The 22,761-nt window shown below is 38.1% G+C and overlaps 1 protein-coding gene across 1 annotated transcript; it reads right to left on the bottom strand.

Moving 5' to 3' along the window:
• Positions 1 to 674: 674 nt before the first annotated feature.
• On the bottom strand, positions 675 to 19,556 carry LOC104589385 (26S proteasome non-ATPase regulatory subunit 1 homolog A-like). The gene is made up of 14 exons (XM_010247692.3): positions 19,295 to 19,556; positions 13,977 to 14,040; positions 10,848 to 10,953; positions 9,439 to 9,550; positions 9,037 to 9,205; positions 4,986 to 5,123; positions 4,527 to 4,888; positions 4,266 to 4,401; positions 3,904 to 4,152; positions 3,590 to 3,810; positions 3,246 to 3,504; positions 2,682 to 2,914; positions 2,087 to 2,588; positions 675 to 1,490 (listed from the first exon to the last, which is right to left on the bottom strand). The coding sequence occupies exons 1-14, from the start codon at positions 19,435 to 19,437 to the stop codon at positions 1,167 to 1,169; spliced, it is 3,018 nt and encodes a 1,005-aa protein (XP_010245994.1). The 5' UTR covers positions 19,438 to 19,556; the 3' UTR covers positions 675 to 1,166.
• Positions 19,557 to 22,761: the final 3,205 nt, after the last annotated feature.

Here is a 22,761-nt window from a genome sequence, read left to right on the forward strand (position 1 = left end):
ATCATGCAACCACTTCAGAAAACATGTGGTGAATTCAAAAACCTACCATTTCAAATTGACCAAAGTGGAACCCAGTAGCCTGGAATGCACAACACTTTGTGGACATAGTACCTAACAAGCCTCTTTGGTTGCCTGCTCTCATAACATGATTATGATATGTGAAGCACCACCAGCTAAGTGCTATCAGACTATCAGGTCATGGCCTTGTAAGCTTGGATCCAAAGCGTGCGAGACACAGCCACCACCAATCGGACTTCTCTGGTTTGGCTTCACTACTTCTCTAACATTAGCCCTTAGTTTGTTGCTAAGCAAGTATTGGAAAAAATAAAACCATGAAGCTTCCCAATAAGGGCGGTCTTCAACCTAATTTAACCAGCTCTGGCAGGGCATTTTCAGAGTGGATTTATTTCACCCTATAGTTATTAATTGTAAGGATTACATCAGCGGCTTCTTGGGGTCAAGTTTGCCACATGCCAAAACCTCAAACTTTATACTTTTTGGTAGTTGAGAAGGAAATCAAGTAGCCAGGTGGATTAGAAATGATCAAGCAAGGGAGAGGGGAAGGTCAGTTCAGAAGGATAAAAGAAGCTATCAGTTCATGTGATGCAGGGGAGGGTTAACCGCCCCTTTCTAGAAGACTGTATAAAGATATTGTTACTTTCTCGTGAGTGAAATAGATGAAGGGTCAATCTCAACTGCCCAAATATCGTATTAAATTCGATGAAGAAATTTGAAGTCCACATGGCTTTCATTTGGTCCAAATGGTGCAGTCTCACCCCATTCGGAGGATTATAGTCTTGTGAACGTTGGATCTTACACACAAGCAAATCTTCAGTAATGGATACTCCCTAGCCGTCCATGGTAAATGCTATTCCTATTCACTTTAAGTAGAACAGTATGTAGAGTGACCTCCTGACCTCCATCTCCCCCAAACCTCTCACTTCCACATAAGATTAAGAAAGAAAAGACACAGCAGAAGCTTCACATGAGAAGCTTTTGAATTTTGATACTTCTGGCTAGAAGGGGCCATCCTCCTCTTGTCATAATTGAAGGAAAAGAGTAGCCCTTTGCTTGCATATGTTAATTTCCCTTTTCCACTAAAAGCACCGCCAGATAGGTACCGAGAACATCTTTACTCCCCTTAATACTTGGAATCAAGATCACAATTATGCTGTGTACTCAAAGGGCTGAGGCGGTTGAGGTTCATCGTCAACAGACATTGCAGACGCTGACCCCTGCTGAGCTGTAGTTGATCCTCCTGCAGGTGATGCCATAGACGAGGGTGTGTCGGTGAGAGAAAGTATCTCTGGTTCAGTTGGCCTTAGGTCCCTTAAGAGAACAAATCCTGAAGGGGCCAATTTCACAGGCACATATCTGCTTTCTTCCAGGAACCTGATGAACTTCTCTTGAGCAGGAACCACTCTAGCTGGGTTTGTCAAAATCTCAAAAGATGGTTCCGGCTCTGCTTTCTTTTCTGATGTGCTGTCAACCTGAAATACCAAAATGGTATAGTGTTAGCCTATCAATAGGGTAAGTATTTAATCGTGGCCATTCATCTTGCATGCAACTACAAATGCAAAAATCAAGCTGACCCTGCTGGGAGCAAGTAATTCCGACATAATCTTTTTCAGTTAACAACATAACCATTATAGACATTTAATATCTGTTTCTCTTAAATATTTGCTATAGGGGTGCAACTCAGGTTAGCCTGAGTATGCATTTTACACTGCTTCAGGCTCGGGTCCTTGGGCCGGACCCATTCAGAATTTGACAAAAGCCCAGCCAAAGCCCACCCAAGTTGCAACCCTATATTTGTACAAGATGTAACAGTAAAAAGAGTATTTCCTATACTACAGAAAAGGACAACTTTAAGGACTGATAATTGAAAATTTGAAATAGTGTATATTGCCAGTAGAAAGTAAAATAGATAGTTCTTACTTGCCAATAACAGATATAAAGTTGCCAATAAACACTAGATAGTAGGATTTTAATTAATAGAATCAGTTGTTACATAATCGAAGAACAAGCAATAACATTACCAAAAAAACGAAGAAGAAAAACAAGCAACAATGAGTGGTGTAGTTACCTGCATGGAGTCCCCATCCTTCTCACTGGATGATTTGCCTTTAGAAGAAGACTCTTCCCCTGATGACTTTTCAGCATTAGCCTTCTGGTCTGCCTCTTTTTTAGCCCTAGCCTTGGCCTTTGCAGATGTTGACAGTACTGCAGTCGGGAGTTTAACTGCTGATGTTGTCGTGGGCACAGTAGTTGGTCGAGGATATTCAAACAGGGAAGGTTTTGCATGTGACAAGAACTCAAACCTTGGAACTTTCAGATCAGAGTTAAGTCCAATTAATGCTGTGGGGGAGAATGACAAGCTTATGAAATAGATAAGGGGATACCAATACCAAAACTGGCTAAAGACAGCAAGCCCAACTACTGCAGTGACTTTATCATGCTTTGTTTTAGAAAGCAGCCTAATGGTCACATTTCTTCCACCAGCATCAAGAATTCCAGAAGCAAGGATTGCTCCCATCTTGCTCATTGTGTCCTCATGCTTGTCAAGAATTATTTTCTCCAATTGCCGCCTAAAGATAATTTGACCGATAAGAAAGGGAAAAACAGAAATACAAATGAATGAGTTACCCAATGCTCGGATATGAATAACTTGAAGACAATACCTGAATGTTCCTACACGAGAATCACTAGCTTCACTGGACTGAACCATAACCATAGCCATAGCAATGAGTGCCCCCTGGCGAACAAAATCAACAACATCTGATGTAAGAGGCTCTAGTAAGGATATGGCCTCACTGAGACCAGTACCGGCACAAGAAATGCCTACAGCCAGTGCCGCACCATATCGAACATGTGGATTGTAAGACTCTGAAAGCAGAGAAACAATTCGTGGAGTCTGAAATTCAAGAGTAAGGTCAGTCATTAAACGATATGTTCAAATACAGTGTAAAGTTAATAGCCACCTAGAAAAAAATGCATAAGATACAAACAAATAAATAAATGCCCAAAAAGGTCAAAAAATGACATGTAAACAAATCCAGTGTAGAGGACACCGGTTAAGAGCCAAAACAATTGGGGTGTAAAGGTAGGGCTGCAAGTTGGGTTACCCAACTTGAAGAACTTCAATTACATCGGGCTTCAGTCAGGGTTCAGGCCCATTGAAAATTTAATAAATTCTCAACCCAACCCAACTTGTACCCTATGTAAAGGAAATGAGGAACACTAACCTGCTCAGGTTCGGAGTACAGAACAAACCCAAGAGCTAGAACAGCAGTCCTCCTCACATCATCACTAACATCTGATACAGCAAAATGCAGCAACTGGCGAATGGCCTTGTTATTTGCTGTTCCCCCATAGGCCAGTGCCAAAGCATACATACCACCATAACGCAATATAGGATCTTGATCCCGAGTCATTTGCTCAATCAGTGTGTCTGCTTCTTCTTCCCTTCCATATACTGTAAGGGCAATTCCCAGTGCTAACCCCCTGCAACACGTTTGAATAGCATAACAAACTAGCTATAAAGACATTAACCATTTCAAGTCTCAACTCAAAGTTCCAATCCTCTTACCTAATAATCTTCTCATGCTGTGTCTCATGTGCATAGGTAAGCATCTCACTTGCTTTCTCGCTTGCAGTTCCAACCATAAGTAAACCCATACCGATGCCTGCAGCCTCACCAGCCACAGCACTGTCAGTGTAAAGAAAATTCTTGACATCATCATAGATCTCTTCATCTGCTGTTCCTAAAGCTGCCAAACCAAGACCTAAGCATGCACCATGCTGGATGACCTGCACAGCAAGGAACATTCAACATAAGACTGATAATGATCTATAAGCATCAAACTCAGAAAGGATTATGCAATGTACTCCAAAACCAGTCACCTCAACATTGGTACTGCGCAGGCTATCACGAAGGAATTGTTTGATACCCTCACCATGGTTGGCATGGATCAGACCTAGAGCATAAAGTGCACCACCTTCAGAGTATGGACTACCACCCCCAGCGGCACCACCCTGAGGCAAGTAAGGTGCCATTAGCGATCTCCCTTGCTGCAGGTGGCCTCTGTGAATGACGCCAAGCCCAGCAGTAGCACTAAATTTTGCCCAGTTCGTAGCTCTGCTTAGCCAGTCCTGCCAAGCCACAAAAATTGAGACAGTATAGACAAATAAGTTATGAGTTATGACAGAGAACTTAAGAAAACAAAAGATGAATCAAGTGGAAAAGGAAAAGAACCCCAAATTACCAGATTCTCCCTGAGAAACGTATCTACAGTGGTTCCAGCATGCATAATTGCATTGGCATAAATCGTTGCACTGTGGCAAACACTATTTCTCATCTCAACTGATTGCTTTATCGTCTTCAGAATCAAAAGATCTGACCTATATTCAAAATCATAACCATCTAAGTATTGGGAATGTTGTAATTATTCATTCAAATGAATTCTATCAAAACATTCTTCAGACATCAAAGTTGCATGAGAAGAAAAAGGGATCATTTGCCTCACTTGTTATGGCTGTATAAGAACTGCAATGTCAACTGTATCGATGTCTCTCCAGACAAAATACCCTTAATTTTAGCCAACCTCTCAGCATAAGTCACTTCAGTTGAATCTATTTCACGTGCATTACCATTAGGGGCATGAGTTTCATCTGTCATATTAACATCCTCTGATGCCGTAGTAAGATTTTCATTGCCAACAACAGCACTTCCATTTTGAGCAGAATCTGTTCCACTAGATCCATGCTGCACTGCATCTGAAGGTTGAGATTTCGGAAGAGAGAGACGATCTCTCACATTCAACAGAAAAGCTTGGTGTTCATTTTCTACAAGATCAAATGCAATCTGAAAAGCCAGCAAAGCTTCATCCTGCAAATCACCATTTGATGTGCTGCCATATTTTAATAGCCAAGCACAAAAAATAAATAAATAAATAAATAACACCAGAAAAAAAAAACTGAATTACCTTATTTGCAGATCGCAGAAGCTTCTCTAATATGCTTGCTACACCTTCAGGTTCATCCAAGAACATGAGGCACTGGCAAATACTCAAGTAATCGGGAGAAGGCAACTTTTGATATATCTCAACAAGTAGACGAAGAACCTGTATAAGACAAATCCACTCAGGATTGCAATTTGCGCAAGCCAGACAGAAAATAGAACCACAGGACCATAGCACTTGTACACAAATCATGCAGTTCAAGCTTCATTTGTAAGCACTTGAATGCCCCAAGCATTCCATATTTTTTTTTCAATAATCTTCAGTACGTAAAGAGTATAACCCATACCCTCACAGATTTTTTTTTTCTAATCAATTTGCATATATACTACAATGCCTGTGAATAAACTTCAGGTAATCACATCCTTCTTTAAATGCAATTTGGAGACAAAAGTAAAAGCTTAAACAGTATTCATACTTGAACTATTAGACAACTAGGCTGTGTTTGGTTTGAAAGAAAAAGTAGGGAAAGGAATGGAAATGTAGGGAAAACCTTTACAAACCTTGTATAGTTTTCCTGTGTTTCCCTTCCTTTCCCTACTTTTTCCTTCAAACCAAACATAGCACTAGTTCCCATGAAATAGAGAGAAAAAAAATATTGCCATGAGACAATGGATGCACTAGATATCATGAATTGATCTCAATTATGAAGAATGATGGCTTTCAATAGAGCAAAATGACAGAATAGGATTCATCTAGCTGACCCAATTGAGATTAAAGCTGAGACCCTGAGTTGAGTCACAATTATGAAGAAATTAATATCTAATTGCTACTGAAGAGGAGATTTTGCATGCAGGGAGAAATGGATATGTAGCAGAGGAATGGAGGTGACTATCAGAGCTCTTAACACAGGAAAAGTTGGTTAATATGGAAACGATTTGTGTCTTTATAAAATCTCATTTCCAGTGTAGGCAAATGTTGAACAAACAGACAAATAAATTAGCAAATACCCGAGCAAATGAAGAGGAGAAATGTTCTAGACTGAGAGCAACAACATGGCTGGATGATCCTAGTAGTAAGGCAGAAATGATGTTATTTGCACTTTTTTATTATGTGTTTTGTTACAATATGAATATCATTTGCACTGGTGTAAATATATGGGAGTGCAAAGGGGCCGAGTGTAAATTCTGGTTTACTTTTCCTTCACATTTGACTTCATCTAATTTGTCTGTGAGAAGTAAATATGAAGTGTCCTGTGACCATCACTTTAAATGGAAGAGAATGGAGGGAGGAGGAGGGTTATCTGCCTAGGAGTAAGGTAGGATGAAAGATGACGTGGTCCCCACTTTATATGAGAAAGAATTAAGGTAGGACGAAGGCGGTGCAAATTTTGCATCAGTTTTTAGGATGCAAAATTTGAACTACCAGTGAGTACAAGACTACAAGGTGGGAAAAATCCTCCACCTTTCTCACAAAGAGGGGGGAACCTATAGGTAGGGGTGTCAATTGGACCATTTTGGACCGGTCCAATTCAATGTCCAGACCGTCCAATCTGTTCAAATTCATTTTAATTTAGATTGGTTTCAACCCAAACCCAGTCCATTGATACTTATGTTCTTATCTTATATCAATGGACTGGATATTGGCTTAATCCAACCGAATCCAATATAAATTTATTACGGATGGATATTTTGGACCAGATTGGTCCAACCAATCCAATATGTCTTGCTGGTCCATCCAATCCATCCAAATTGATTTTGGACTGGACAGGGTCCAGCCCAAAACCGGTCCATTGACACCCTTACCTATAGGACATCAAGTTCTAGGCACCATATTACAACCCGACACTACATGACAAATATTGGTAGGTTACATGAGCCCATTCAATGAACTCCTCATGGAATACATCATATAGTTAACTGATTGTAAGACCTTGACAGAAACGCAAGGCTGTAATGTTAAATACAAATACCAACTGTGTAGATGGATATCATTATTAGAAATTTTGTCATAGAAATCTGGAAAAAAAAATAATCTATGGATGTAGATCATTAATATCAAGTTTAAGAAACAAATACCAACTGTGTAGATGGATATCATTATTAGAAATTTTGTCCTAGAAATCTGGAAAAAAACTAATCTATGGATGTAGATCATTAATATCAAGTTTAAGAAAACCATCTTTTTCACTTGGAAGAATGTAAACCTACAAGATGATGGTGGCCTTATAGATTATCGTAATTATCAGCTATTGCATTTCTATGGTATAGAATCCAAGGGCCATTGCTTGGTTTGATGATAAAATATCAGGTTAACAAGCAAGAGAACACAGATTGAGTCTGAGAGTATAGAGAAGCCACTTTGGGCCAAAAAAAAAAGGTTAGGTCTGTATCCAGCCTACCCCTCCCAAGACCCTAGATAGGTGGGACCAACATTGGATAGCGGCCTTTTATATGGTAGTATCTTGTAATTTTCTTTTAAAAAAGGACAAAAAAGGCATTCTGTTACATATTGCCACTGCAGTGTAATCCCATTGGTGATTTGTTTGGAAATCTGAAAAATTAGATAAAGATAAAAGAGTTGTTTAAGACAAGAAGAAAGACACTGCTACGGAATCGGTCCAATTATTCTTCTGGCCGATAATTTACCTAGATTTTGAAGACTATTAAATCATCATTCAGATCAAGATTATGGTCTACCATTGATTCTATTAGGCTATGTTTGGTTTGAAGGAAAAGGTAAGGAAAGGAAGGAAAACATAGGGAAATCTATATAATGTTTGTAAAGGTTTCCCTACATTTCCCTTCCTTTCCCTACTTTTTCCATCAAACCAAACACAGCCTTAAGGATAATGAACAGATGCATGTTTCTTGTATTTTAGTGCTTTTGTGTGTGTAGGGGTGAGCATGAATTCCGGTTTCAGTTTTTTCTGTTCAGTTAGTTCGGTTTTCAGTTAATTTGGTTTGGTTAATTTGGTTTTATAAAACTTTGGTTTTTGGATTAGGAAATTCGGTTAACTAAATTAACCAAACTATGTTATTTATAATATATACATTTATATTATATACTAATAAATATGTTACATATCATATAGAATATCTATAATATATTATATTATATATACTAATATTTATAATATTATATATATATTTATAATAATATATTATGTACATTAATATATTAAATAAATTCGGTTTTAACCAAAATAACCGAAAACCGAACCAAAAATTTTGATTTTTCATTATTTCAATTTCAGCTCGATTTTACACTTCAAATTTCGGTTTTAAAAAATTTGGTTTATTCAGTTCAATTTTAAGCCAATTGCTCACCCCTACATGTTGTGTGTGTGTGTGATAGCTATTAACAACACGACTCGTCATAAAGAAACTTCAGAAAAAAAATTATGTTTGATTTTTGAAAGCATGGTGTTAAAAGACCGACAAAAGTTGAGGGAGCAGACAATAAACTTTCTCAAAAGCTTTTCATTTATTGTGAAGTGTGAACCACTACTAGATAGTAGAAAGGAAAACTGACAATCAGAAGTTTCACATAATAAAAAGAGATAGTGCCGTAGAAAATAACCAGCACTTAGATTTTAAAGCTTATTTTAATAGAATTGAATAAACTAGATTTGACCTAGTAGTTTAACTGGAAAGCCCACCCCCCCCCCCACCCCCCCGTGCACAACAGGAAAAGGTCAATCCTGAATTTGTCAGGCAAATACTTCACCACCAATTGTGTCACTTTCTCATGTATCCTTCACCTCTATGAGTAACTTTTTTACATCTCTTTATAAGCATTTGCAGTATACATGATTGCTTTCTTGCATTTCATATTTATTATGCCATATATAAATGGGACTTCCACTTATCGGGATTCAAAAACAACATTTAAGTAATAGAAAATCATAATTAAATTGAGACTATATTTTTTTGATAAATAATTAAATTGAGACTATAAATGTAGTACAGATCAAATCAAATACAAAAATGAAAAGAATTACATTTCTATCTATCTATATATGAAACTAAAACTTAATCAAAGGCCTTTCAAACTCAAGGACAAAAAATTTCCTGACCTCATGGCGATATTCTCTGCGGTTAATGAAGGAATGGGATATATTGATACAGTAGGAAAGAGTTCCCTGCACACTATCACTCTTAGTGATTGCTTCCTCAAGTTTATCCAATCTTCGGCACTCAACCGCTATGCCCATAGCTTGCTGATACTTTCCATCCAGGATGCACCTACATGAAATAAACATAAGATAAACAGCCAGACAATTAGAACAATGCTGGTGCCATGGTCCCTCAACACAAAAGGACAAATCTTAAACAGGGGCATTTCTTCAAATACACAAAAATTAGAGGGTATATTACATCATTAAGTGATTTCAAGGTGCCATAGTATCACATTAGCATTGATCAAGCAACTATACTAGTACTAGTAAATAAAAGAGTATATAAGGCATCCAACATACTTATCAAGCATCCTCTCCACAATAGCCTCCAGTCTGGGATCCACCTTTGCTGCTTCTTCATTTGATTCTGCTGCTTTAGACTTCAGACTGGCATATTCATCTATAGCTTTAGCTGTAAAGAGAAAATGAAAGCCCAGTTCAATGAATGTATAACTAAAACCAATCCCTACTAGTAATAGGAGCTTTTTGTTGAGAAGTTTTCCTAGAAAAGTGTAACACATGTGATTTGCTCCAAAGAAAAAGATCTGATTGGTGTTTATCCCCGAACTGGTGCATCCTTTGTAAAGCTAATGGTGAGAGCTGCTATCACTTATTAATCTCCTGCCCTTTTGTCTCAGTGATTTGGAATTGGTTTCTCTCTCTATTTAGTTGCAGGTGGAACCCCCCCCCCCAATGTACAGAGCTTGCTTGTTCCCTTTTTTTGTTAAAGGGTCAAAGAAGAGGAGTAGAACACTTGGAGATGTGCAAGAGCAAATGTTTGTTGAACAGTTTTGGAAGAAAGAAATCAAAGAATTTTCTTTGAAAACGAAAGAAGTAGGGATGTCATCATTGAAACCATAACTGTTAGGGCGGTTCATTGAGTCAAGTCTATGAAGCTCTTTTTGAAGGTATTTCAGCAGGTGGTTTATTTAAAAATTCAAAGGAAGTGACTTTTTTAGCTTCTTTCAAAATTGTAACTAGTCTGCTTATAACTAACTGTTAGGGTGGTTCATTGGGTCAAGCCTATGAAGCTCTATGAAGGTATTTCAGCAGGTGGTTTATTTAAAAATTCGAAGGAAGTGACTTTTTTAGCTCCTTTCAAAATTGTAACTAGTCTGCTTTGGTCCCCTCCAGCTGTTGGTTTCACTAAATTGATTTTTTATGGAAAAAGTGGAGGTAATGCAGGCCCTTCAGGTATAGGAGTATTTAGGGGTGAGGAAGGGAAAATTATTGCTCCATATTTAGGCCCTATTGGAGTAGATGATTCCCTAAGAGTCAAGGTTATGGCGGTTTTGGAAGGGATACAGAGAGCAAAGGAGTTAAGTATCAGAAAATTGGTTGTGGAAGGTGACTCGATGCTGGTTATAGGCTGGCTTCAAAAAGAAGAGATTGGGATTTGGAATTTGGCAAATGAGAAAAAAAAGTTTAAATGGCTGACCCAAGACATAGAGATAAAGCTACAGTGGATTAAGGGGAGTACAAAATCCTATGCAGATGCACTTGCTAAACAAAGGGGTGGAAGAGCCAGTCTTTTTTGGGCAATTTTGTAATCTGTGTTGTTCTTGGGGAGGGTTAAGAGATTTTACCCTCCCCTTGCTCCTTTGTATCTGCTTTTTTAATAGAAGTTCAGTTATTTATCAAAAAAAATGTATAACTAAAGCCAACAGCTTAAAAAATAGCCTACATATTAAATATAATAAATTGCTTACCAAGAAGAGTGTGAACATAATCAGAATCCTCTGAAACATCAAATAGAGGTCCAGCCCCTAGGGCGTACGATAAAGAGTCATTAAGTTCACCCAGATAGTAGAAAACCTGGGGCAAAAACCAGTACAATTGATTTAAGAAACAAATCTGAGATTATCAGAAGATTTAAGGAATTTCAGGCAATGACAATCAAGACAAAAATGGTCTCCAAGGTCCATAATTTCACTTTTTTCTTTTCATTTCAAAATTCCCAGAAGTAAAAGATACCAGTTCTAGCAGGAATACTATATTGGTAATTTGTGAGTGCAAAGACAACCAAAATGCATTGTATTATTCATGTAGAAAACAATTCACAATACTGAAATGCAGATCTGATATTGATCAAAAAAACATGCAGATCTGATGTGTACAGACAATGTCAAATCAGATCTGAAACAAAACTGTAGAATAAGAAAACAAAACAGGACAGAATCCCTTAGAAGTCTGCACCTAGGCTTTCTCTAGGAGTCAGCCCCTTTTGAAAGGGGCTGCACCTTGGTTGAAGTGAGGCACATGACAGATGTGATAAGATACATCCAATACGAGGTGTATCATATCAAAATTTTGACACTTGATCTCATCTAATGTGCACCTCTTGACCTCCATTCTCATCTGCTGTATCATCTTTTAGAGTTTTACCTCTAGCCTCCCGTTCCAATTTTCCTTCCCTACTGTCCAATGTCCCACATCTACATCCCATTTTTTTCTAAATGAGTGGTAATTTTATTAAGAAGATAAGAAAGTGTACAATCACCTTAAGAGGAGGCACGAGATGTTACCTCCCCTCAGGATTGAGAATATGATCACATTCTTAACAGAAATACAGTTTTTTTTGGATCAATAAATCTGAAAATTTTCATTAATTAAGATGCTTTAATATACAACAAGAAGTTACAAAGAAATCAGCATAGAAGCTGACCCAAGACAGAATTACAAATGTGCCCAAAACATATCGTTCTTTGAACCCCTTGCTTTGCTAGGCTATCAGCCAAGCTGTTGGCCGATCTCCTAACCTGACCCACCTGAATAGACATATTTCTTGACATCCATTTGAACTTTCTGAAATCATTCTTCAGCTGCCAGGTCACTCCTTCCCCTTTTTGCAACCATTTTATCACAGTTTTTGAGTCTCCCTCGATGCTGATAGCTTAACAGAAATACAGTTATAAGGTAGCCCAGAACAATTCACCCCTTGATACCCTGATACCCCTTGTTTAGCCAAAGAATCAGCCATAGAATTTGCCTATCTGCTAACCCACTGGAATCTTACTAATATGTTTCTTGTAAGCCAATTAACTTTCTTGAGAAGATCCCTGTAGCCCCAAAAAACTGGTTCTGGATCCGACAGCCAACCCACTACCACCTTGGAGTCCCCCCTCAACTATCAAGTGCTCCATGCCAAGTTGGTTTGCAGCCTGTATTCCTTGTACCGCAGCCAGTATCTCAGCCCTTGTAGAGTCACCAACTCCCACTGATCCAGAAAACAGGGATAAGATGTTACAATCCTTCTCTCAAAATTCCCCCTACACCCTTGTAGAGTCGCCATCCACTTCTTGAATCTCCGACACTTCACTATCTTTCTTACCACTAGTATTATAAATCTTTCCCATCTTCATGTGGAGAATCGTCAACTCACAACTTTTCCCAACTTCATGTGGAAAATCATCAAGTTGATGATCACTTGAGGACAAGACAAACAGGAACCACCTTGCCACATATCTACAATGTTACTAATCAAGGCCCAAGTGCAACAAAAGATGTTAATGTGAGTTATTCAGATGGTTGCCAATTAATGAGAGATTGGTTCAAGTAATAAGAGATGATAAGTTGATAACTGCCTCCAAAAGATACAGTGACACAGAACCCTGGCGGTGTAACCATTCAAGTTTCTGTTAGTCAAGTTTGAGGGGGAATCAAACAAATTGAAGTCCAAACTTTATGACAGGATTGAAGCATCTCTTATGTTCTCACATCCATAATTCCATTCAGGGATCGGGGATCGGGGGTGTTTTTAGAGATGAAAATGGGGTCATCTCTGCTATGTTCTCAGGCCCAATTGGAGTGGGTGACTCCCTTAGAGCTGAGATGTGTGCAGTTATGGAAGGAGCCCGGAAAGCTAAGGAATTGAACATCAAGAAACTTATATTTGAAGGGGATTCAGAGGTGGTGATAGGGTGGCTGACCAAAGAACAAAATGATCTTTAGAAGTATAACAATGAGAAGAGGAAATTCAAATGGCTGGTGCGGGAGATGGAAGTTAAGACATGTTGGATTAAGAGATCAGCTAATTCCCTAGCTGACGGTTTAGCAAAACAAGGGGCAGAAAGGGATTCCTTGTTTTGGGCTAAGTTGTAATGTTAGTGTCCTTGTATCTTTGTATTTTTTTTTCCTTTCTTGAAGTTCTTTGTGACTCTTGGAAGATAAGTGTGTTTGTCTTCCACTTGTAAATTTTCTACTGATGAATTAATGAAAGTGTTATTGATCAAAAAAATAATAATTCCATTCATGCAAAAAGAGGAGATGCCACCAACACTATCATTGGATGGATGTGGATTACGGAGGATGATAAAAGGGAGGTTGTCCTATGGATCAAGAAAGGAAAGAAATTAATGGTTCACAATGCAAATTTCAGCCAACTTTATTACATAGTATCAAAGCTAGAAATGGAGTAAAGAGGGATTGCTTTGTGGAGATCTTAATCTGATAAAATAGATAAATAGATAACAATCTCCCGTAAGGATGTGGACAAATATGTTGCACACTCCCTCCCCTTTCTTGTTTTCCCCACTTCCCCTTCCTCTTTTTTTATCAATAAAGAGAAATTTTATTAATTACAGCAACGTGGAAAAATCTCCACCAAGAAACAAATTTAAAGTATTGCCCAAAATATTTGTCGTCTAACAGTCCCTTATTTAGCCAAAGTATCTGCCATCCCACTTCCCCTTCCCCTTCTCCTCCTTTATTAAAGAAGACTCTTGTTAATTATTAAAAAATAAATATATAGCTTGTCCATACATGCAAAACTTAATTTTCAAGAGTTAAGACAAAGCAACAAACCAGTTAGGACAAAGGGATTAAAATGGAATTACAACCTTTGACACAAGTAACGCAGCAAGTTGCCTCTGATCAAATTCTTCATCTTCATACAAACTTTCACTGCACAGGAAAATATATTAATAATTAGAACTTCCATTTACTAGATAATAAAACAACACATTGATGTTAAACATCGAAATTCCATTACATACTAATACTCCCATGACTTTAAAAACAATACTTAAAAACATTATGGGTTAAAAGGCCATAAAAGCAAAAGTAACATGCTATCAATAAGCTTTCATTATTTGATATGGAGTTGGCAAGAACTTGCATAGTCAAACTGAGAGACATAAATCCAGAAAAAAAAAAAAAAAAACTCGCACAAATGCAGCAGCTATCCTCTTTCTTTTGATTGGTAAATGCAGAAAATATTTATTATCATTCAACTTTTACCCTTAAAAACAGAAATTTAATAGAATTTAAAATGGCATCTTATGCTTCTCCTGTGAAGCATAAGAGGTTACAAGTGTCTTAGAAATAGATGCTTAATATGCTTCAGAAGTTGTTCTTTGCGAAATTAGCAAAAATGAGAGAATACCAGAAGCAAGAAGAGAACAAAAAGTGCATAGTTATCTGAAAGAACATATAAGGCCATAGAACTTCAACAGAATCATCTTATCCATCTAAAAATCTGTGACCATATACCCCCTTAGCCCTAGAAGTTTCAAATTAATTGCTTCCCTACCATGGATCAAGCCAAAGCACCAAGTAGCATCATAACCAAAGTTGGAAAGGGATATTCTGTGGTGTGGCAAGGAGGGTGAGCAGAAGATTCACCAAGTAAATTGGGAATATGTGTCCTACAGTAGCAGGAGGGCTAGGTGTTAGGAGTTTGAGGAAGCTGAATTTAGCTCTGCTGGGGAGGTTTTTGGACAATTCTAATTGCTAAGAAATTTGGCCTGAACAGCAGTGTTTGGGATCCAGGCAGAAGTGCTTCCTCCTTTGGTTGCTCAGTTTGGAAGGGAATTGAGAAATCTTGCTCCAGTTTTATCTGAGGTGTGAAACTAAAGGCCAGAGATGGAAGGAGGGTGAGGTCTGGCAAGACCCTTGGTGCTGTAACAGTGCTCTGATGGATTTATTTCTCTCCCTGTTCCTGGTAGCAGAGGATAGACATGCTCTAGTTGCTGACCAGTCTGAGTGGGTTGGAAGGGAAGGTACTTGTGTCCAACTTTTAGAAGACAGCTTAATGACTGGGAGATTTCAGACTTTGCAAGGTTGCTTCAACTGCTCCAAAGCCACAAGTTGCACCAGGACCAGCAGGATGAAAGAGTGTGGAAATGGTCTAGGGATGGCAAGTTTTGGTCAACTAGTTTGTTGTGAACTCTGGTGCCCCTGCCTCTCAGGATTTCCCATGGAACATGGAAAGAAATTTGGCTTGCACAGGTCCCTACCAGGCTCAGTTTTCTGATGTGGTCAGCTGTGAATGGCAAATGCTTAATGAAGGATCAGCTAGCCAAAAGGGGAATGATCATCGTTGTCAAGGCAACACCTAGGCGACAAGGCACCCTTGGAGGCTCGCCTTGCCTAATTACCAAGCTGTTTTCTATAGCGTGTTATTAAAAAACTTTTAAATTCTTAATTGTTTGAGGATTTAATTACAAAACAGACATTTTAAACAAAAATATTCATTTTGTGTGTTTATATACTAATTTCCTTTTATTATTTTCTTATTTGTTAGGGTTTAATCAACACAAACATTGTTAAATGCCATATTGAATCCTCAAAGACTTCAAAACCTGAACCAATAAGGAAGAATTTAAAATGTTGTCCAATCAACACATTTTCTTCTTTTTCTTTACTAATTTTGTGTGTTTATATACTAATTTCTTCTTTTTGATGAGCCCACCTTCTTTTCTTCTTTTCCTATAATAGAAATAGGGGTTCAGCCCCTATATTTTTTTAATTTTCTTTTCTTTTTTTTTTCTTCTCATGAATATTTTGGAATCAGTGTTTTAAAAGGCGTGGGAGGCGTACGCCTGGAGGCGCACCTCCAGGCGAGGCACTCCCAAAACGCCCTGAGGCGTATGCCAGAGGTGCTGACACCTCTGAGGCGTATGCCAGAGGTGCTGACACCTCTGAGGCGTACGCCTCAGGTGCAAGAGGCGTACGCCTCTTGCGCTTTTCTCATGAGGCGTGCTAGAAGCGTACGCCTCTTGCACCTCATGCACATCTGATATGAAAATACAGAAAAAAAAAGGAAAGGAAAGGAAAGGAAAGGAAAGGAAAAGAAAAGAAAGGGAAAGGAAAGGAAAGAAAAGAGAAGAAAAAAAGAGAAAAGGAAAGAAAAGAAAAGTAAGGGAAGGGAAGGGAAGAAAAGATAAGGGGAAAGAAAATGGTTTGCCCCCTTTGACAAGACCCCCCCTTTGAAAAGAAAACGGTTCGCTTCGACAAGACCCCCCCTTTGAACTACTGTTATGCATCTTTATTCTTCTTAATATAAAAGATTTTTATTAAAAATAAAGAAAAAATGAGACCCCCCTTCCTTTTCATCCTCCTCATAACCCCCCTCCTCTTAAGGAAGCTTACACCTCTTGCGTTCTGAATTACGCCTCACACCTCTAGGTAGTGGAACACCTCACGTCACGCCTCCACGTTTTAAAACACTGGTTGGAATATGTTGATTTTCTATACTTTAACATGAAGTTTATATTTATGAAAATTATGGATATTTATTAAGGAAATGTGATTATGGAACCTAGGGAACTATCCTAGGATACATGTTTTTACTTAAAAAAAAAAAATCCATCACCTAGGCAACTAGGCGACAAGGTGCCCCCCTGTCCCTGGCCTCTTTAGACTGTGTATTGCGTGGCCAGGGGGCTGAGTCAACAGATCACCTATTTGTGCATTGTAAGGCTGCAACTATCTTACATAATCATTCCAGTGGCTTGTTGAATGTGTGCTGGTACCAGTCTAGGTGCTTGCATGAGCTGCTGTGAAGTCTTGGAAGGTGCTGGGACTAAACAAGAAAGGGAAGCTACTGTGGAGCACAACCCCTCATGCTTTCAACTGGGTGTTGTGGAAAGAGAGGAACAGAATAATTTTTGAAGGGAAGAGTTGTGATGTGGCTTCAGTGCTGTGGCTGGCATTGACTTCTCTCCATTCTTGGCTGTCAGCCAAGGACCTATTTAGCAAAATTCCACACCATCAGTATTTTGAATTCAATACTCTGTTTTGTTAGGCTTGCTGTTTGACTGAAAGTTGCTGGAATCTCTAGCTTTGTACTGTGGTTGGGCATTTGTTGCCTTTTCGGATTTTTGTATAGTTTCTGGCTGTGCATGATACATATATTCCAAAAAAAATGATACATATACGATACACACTTATAATCAGACAGGAAAAACCAACTCATAAATCTACAAAAATACATATACGATACACACTTATAATCAGACAGGAAAAAACAACTCATAAATCTACACACTTATAATTTTGTATAGTTTGTGATGTATTTTGTTTCTTTTCCGTCTGTTGTGCTTAATGAAGTCACAATATCTACAAAAATAAATAAATAAATCCAGCCAGACTGCAGCTAAACCATTAACATTACCAACCAACTCATAAATCTCTTCAACTATGTTTATTTGCAGTGCAAATTTCATTTGCATGGATGCAAATGCATGAGAGTGCAAATTCTCGTTCCTTTTTGCTTCAGGTTTTACTTTGCTTCTTTTGTTTTAGATGCAAATGCATCAGAGTGCAAGAGAACCCCACTTTATATGGGAAATTGCCAAACAGTTATTTCTTGGCTGAAGAACAGAGAAGGAAATCCTTGGAGGATGAGGCCATTGGTAAGACAGGCTCTATCCCAAGGGGATAACTTGAAGACCTCATTCAACTAATCAACTGGATTCCCAGAAGTGCCAATTCTTTGTGGCTGACACATTGACTAGAGTGGAAGTGTCAAAGGATCATCTAGAGTGGGGTTTCCCAAGGCCGGGTTGTAATTTGTAACTTGTTACTCCTAGTCTCTCTTTTTCTTTTTTCTTTTTGTTTAGCTTCAGCATTGTACTTGACCTCTTGTTCCTTTGGGGCTGGTCTGATGTATTTTGTGTTTTTCAAGCTTCTTAATAAATGAATTTTACTTGTTACTTATCAAAAAAAAAAACCTTGTATATACAGAGTGGACAGAGGAGGACTCATGTAGCTGAAGCCAAGGAATTGGGTTGAGACTTGGATGATGATTAATATGATCAGAAGGAGAAAACCCAGCTAATAAGGAAATGATTTGTGTGAAAGCTGTTGCACATGAGTAGCATTACTGCTAGCTAACAATTATTAACATCTTACAAGACCGAGAAAATTGGGTACCCAGAGGTCCATTGGGAGCAAAAAATGTTGACACGTATCAATTATCAAAAAAAAAAAAAAAACAATGTTGACACATATGGAAGACTCCTTAGTCATTTAGGGAAGCTCACTAAATGACCAGGTTGGCAATATAAATTGGTCTAAATCTCCTTTTTGTTTGCTTTTATCATATCGTTTCTCATTGTTGAGTCAATTCATGATGTATCGTTAACAATGACATCAAATGTATTATAAACATGAGTGTAGAACAACACCAAGTTGCATATGCATCATACAAATGCATATAGAATTATTCATGATTTGATTATATCCAAACAAAATAACATCTTGCATATGCATCATACAAATGCGAACAGTACGAACAACACAGCATATTATAAGTATACTTATTCGTGTGTAGCAAAGTTCCCTAGGCAGACAAATAGATGCTTCACTTGCTCGATTTTTCTTATTAGTAGCTTTGATGGAACACAAATAATCATGACAAATATTTACCCGTATCAGGCGTAGTTCGATGAGAAAATCAGCCTAAAGAAGTGTACAAAACCCAAAGCATACGCATCATAGAGCAAAATATAACGCAAATCAACTCAATTTCTTAATGAGCATGAAGATGCTAGCAATTAACCATATAGAATTCTTGTAACACCATCCACTAAAAGTAACTAAAGCTGAAAACTTTAAATGATTCAGACGGTGTGCATCGTACAGGACAGATATGTATTAAAAAAATCAAATGAGGAGGATTTCTGGAAACATTTTGGAGCTAACTTCACCCAAACCACCAAGCTGTGATCCGGGAGTAATCGAAACCAGAATCCTACCCCCATTTGAGTTTTCCACGAAGAATGACTATATTTTGGGCTAGGCAGCAACACAGCTCCATTCCCGTGTTCAAAATCCTAGACACCCAAGCTACGAAATCTGCAATCTCGGTGGAGCAATTGCAAGTTTGCAAGAATCTGAATCATTTAATCGGGAATGGGAAATTAGAGCATACATGATGGGAACGCTAGTGGAAATCTCGGGCCAGAAGTAGTCAACAAAGGCGTTGAGATTGGAGAGGGCGTGGAGCTTCAACAACGGGTGCTGCTCGTTCAGCATCGCCAGAAGGCCACTCGCAGAGCTTACCATCGTCGGCATGGCAGCACAACTTCGAGGTTCTTTCTCCTTCTTCCCTGTCTAGGGTTGGATGGTGAGAGCCTTTGGGAGAAGAGGAAATGGAAGGAAGAAAGTAGTAAGCTTTTTTTCTATCTTGGGTTTTCTTGGGGATTCAGCAACCTACGGGAAAGTATCAGGGATTAGCAACCCGGCTGTGAACCTTTCTGGTTTGGACCGGTCCACCCATATTTAAATTGATCTATTAATAATTTAATTTCTAATTGATTGTAAATCGATTGGATTTCGGACAATGTTTTTTACTCGGAATCGGAACCGCTTTGGCCGTCAATTTCCCAATCAGCGGGGTCGGCCTGTTACAATTTGAAAAAAAAATTAAAAAATATAACAAAAAAATGTTGTTTGGGTCAAATAGGCCGATGGCTCAACCACCCAGGCCAATCGGTCACAAACCAAGTTAATGGTCTTTATGCCAACAATTGCCTTGACAGTTTTGGAGCTGAACGATCCGACCGTCCGGTCAATAATAATTCAAAAACCATGAATTAAAAATGATAAATAGAGAAAATAAGCTTTATGAAACTTTCATCAGTTTTATTGATACAATGTGTATTTTATATATGCACTATCAAATTAGAATCTTAAAACTTGTTTTAATCGGGTCGGATTTTAAAATTGAAATCAGGTGTAGTTAACCTTCTAAATATGTAAATGTAATTGAAGTATATAAGAATGCATGGATGAGATTTGTCAAAACTCAAAAGCATAATCTAAAATGAATTCAGGCTAGTGCATCAAGAGATAGCTTATGGAGACAAGGAAGTTGATGGGTCCTATGGAAAACAAATAAGCATGTATTCGTGTTTCGGTATTAGTGGTGGGTCCCATATAAAATAATGAATTCCAATGATTCATTTACCTTGGCAAGTAATGCCTTCTTGAGACTTGGGCAAATCGTATATCCATCCACATTTAACATTCTTAATTCATAATAAGACAATATTATCCCTTCAATAATGTTTACTTTTTTTATAAAACAATCATTGTACAATTTTATATAAGTGGAAGAACATAGGTAAGTGCAGTTATCCCAGTAAGTGTTTTGCATTAAACACGTGCATAGATAAATGCATTTACCCAGGTATATGACTTATCGAGATGCAAATGAAACATGTAAGTTATATCTGGGAGGACTTTCATGTATGGTTTTCAAAATTGGATTGGATTGGAAAAATGACCGGTTCCATTTTTCCCAAAAATTGTTGATTTTGGTCAGCAAATTACTGACCCGGGCGGTTAACCGTTCGAACAATTTTGACCATCTTTTTATATTTTTTGTCAAAACGGGCCGACCGTTTGGTTCAAATGGTCAGACCATTCAACCCAGGAATCGAGCCCCTGACCAATTCATTCTCCATATCAGTTTTAAAAACCTTGCTTTCAAGTGAATAGGGATCATCTACCAACAAATGAACTTGAATATCCTTCCAATATGATCTAACACCGCACATCTCATTGTTGAGACTACGATGTTAGACATATTTTATTGCAAGGAGATTTGGACTCCTTTCGTGTAGGGGCTTCTACTTTGCAAGTGGAATTTGGATCTAGCCCTAACACAAGGTCCCAATAAATATTGCAGCCATGTATTGGGGACATCTCCCATGCCCTTCAAGACTAGATATTCCCAATGTATAGCTACAATGTTGATTAGGCTAGTTTTGGGGACCTTGTGTTGGGATCTTATCCAGACTCTACAAGTTGGCCCTACATAAACAACAAGTTGTGTTGAATGAAAATTTAGGGGTGCAACTTGGGCGGGCCCAACATGATCCAAGACTGTCCCAACTTGCAATTTTACATGAGTTAGGGCTTGGATTTTCAATCCTTGGGCTAGACCTAGGTCCAAAAGTTTGAGCTTTTTTAATTTTTAGCTTAAACATAAGGTTGTAATAGAATTGATGGTAAGCTTGATTAGTCATTGAAGCTTAAGCTCAACCAACAAAAAGTTCGACTCAAAAGCTCACGAGCTTGGTTCGATTAACACATACATACATATGTATACATTATAGAGTATAAATATATATTTTTTATGTAAAGTGTATTTTTATATTCCATGTATAAGAGTATACTATATTATAAACTATATATATATATATATATTCATTGTTGAGCTTTCAAGCCAAACTTGAGCTCATCGAATATTTAAGAATTGAGCTCAAACTAGAAAATATAGCTAGAATCAAGCTTGAGGTCAAAGTTGAACTTGGTAGTATTTTAGTGGAGTTGAGCCAAGACATTCCAAAGTTAGGCACAACTTGGCTTGATTGCACCCTACTCAAACCCAATTTGACCTTACCCAAATTTGAGCCAAGCCTAACCTAACCTAAGTACATCAAATTCCAAATTGGGATGGTCTAGTAGGAGTGCAAATTGGACAAGCCCAACCCAGGCCAATACCAACATAATCCATAATTTTACACAAACTAGGCTATGATTTTTTATACTCAGGTTAGATCTAGTCTAGAAATTTAGGCTTTTTATTTTTTAGGCTAGGCCCAAACCTAGTCCTCAAGTAGCCCAAGTCCAACCCAACTATATACATACATATAGGCATGTATACAAACACATTTGCATGCATACATGCATTGCTTTTTTTTGTAAACCATATGTAAATTCATACATGCACACATATAAAACTTAAATTTATATCAAAGTTCAATGTGAGCTAACTAATAACCCAAGCCCATCCCATGCCAAAGCTCAACCTAAGTACATCAAATTTCTATGCATGATAGACCTGAGATGGGCAATTTAGGCTGGACACAAACTCAAGCCTTAGGCCATTTCTTAGGATCGGGCCTAGGTTGAGCATAAATGTAGCCCAACACACCCGACTTGCATTCCTAGGGCCTAGGTCAATTAGATGGGAATTGATATTGGACTCATCTAGGCCCAAACCTTGAGAACAACTCTTAGGGTTGGGCTTGGGTTGAGCTTAAACCCAACCTAAACTGCCCAACTTGCACCCATATGAAAATCCAAAAAGGTCAAATAAGTTGTTGTGCAACAAAAAAAGGTGTTTTTGATGAAGTTTCTTTAGTGCCCATTTGAGAGGGCTTTTCATGCAACGATTTATGGATTTGCAAGGTGGATCACTCTCTCTCTCTCTCTCTCTCTCACACACACACACACACAATATTAGACGCAATGGGCTCCTTTTGTCATTTGGGAGGGTTTCTACATTGATCAAACTGAATTAACTAAACCACTTTGAAGAAACCACCTAATATTGCTTCACCACAAAGTCGTTTTTTTACTCATGCAAACCTATTTTTGGCTTTTCAT

The sequence above is a fragment of the Nelumbo nucifera genome, chromosome 1 (genome assembly GCF_055504915.1).
Source record: "Nelumbo nucifera cultivar China Antique chromosome 1, China Antique-T2T, whole genome shotgun sequence".
Classification (NCBI taxonomy): Eukaryota; Viridiplantae; Streptophyta; class Magnoliopsida; order Proteales; family Nelumbonaceae; genus Nelumbo; species Nelumbo nucifera.

Excerpts from the sequence above, each read along its gene's own strand:
- LOC104589385 (XM_010247692.3), bottom strand. The coding sequence starts at position 19,437 with ATGCCGACGATGGTAAGCTCTGCGAGTGGCCTTCTGGCGATGCTGAAC. Across the intron at positions 4,402-4,526 it reads TTCTTATACAGCCATAACAA|GTCAGATCTTTTGATTCTGA; the intron begins GTGAGGCAAATG and ends TTTTGAATATAG. Across the intron at positions 1,491-2,086 it reads AGGATGGGGACTCCATGCAG|GTTGACAGCACATCAGAAAA; the intron begins GTAACTACACCA and ends TTGGTATTTCAG.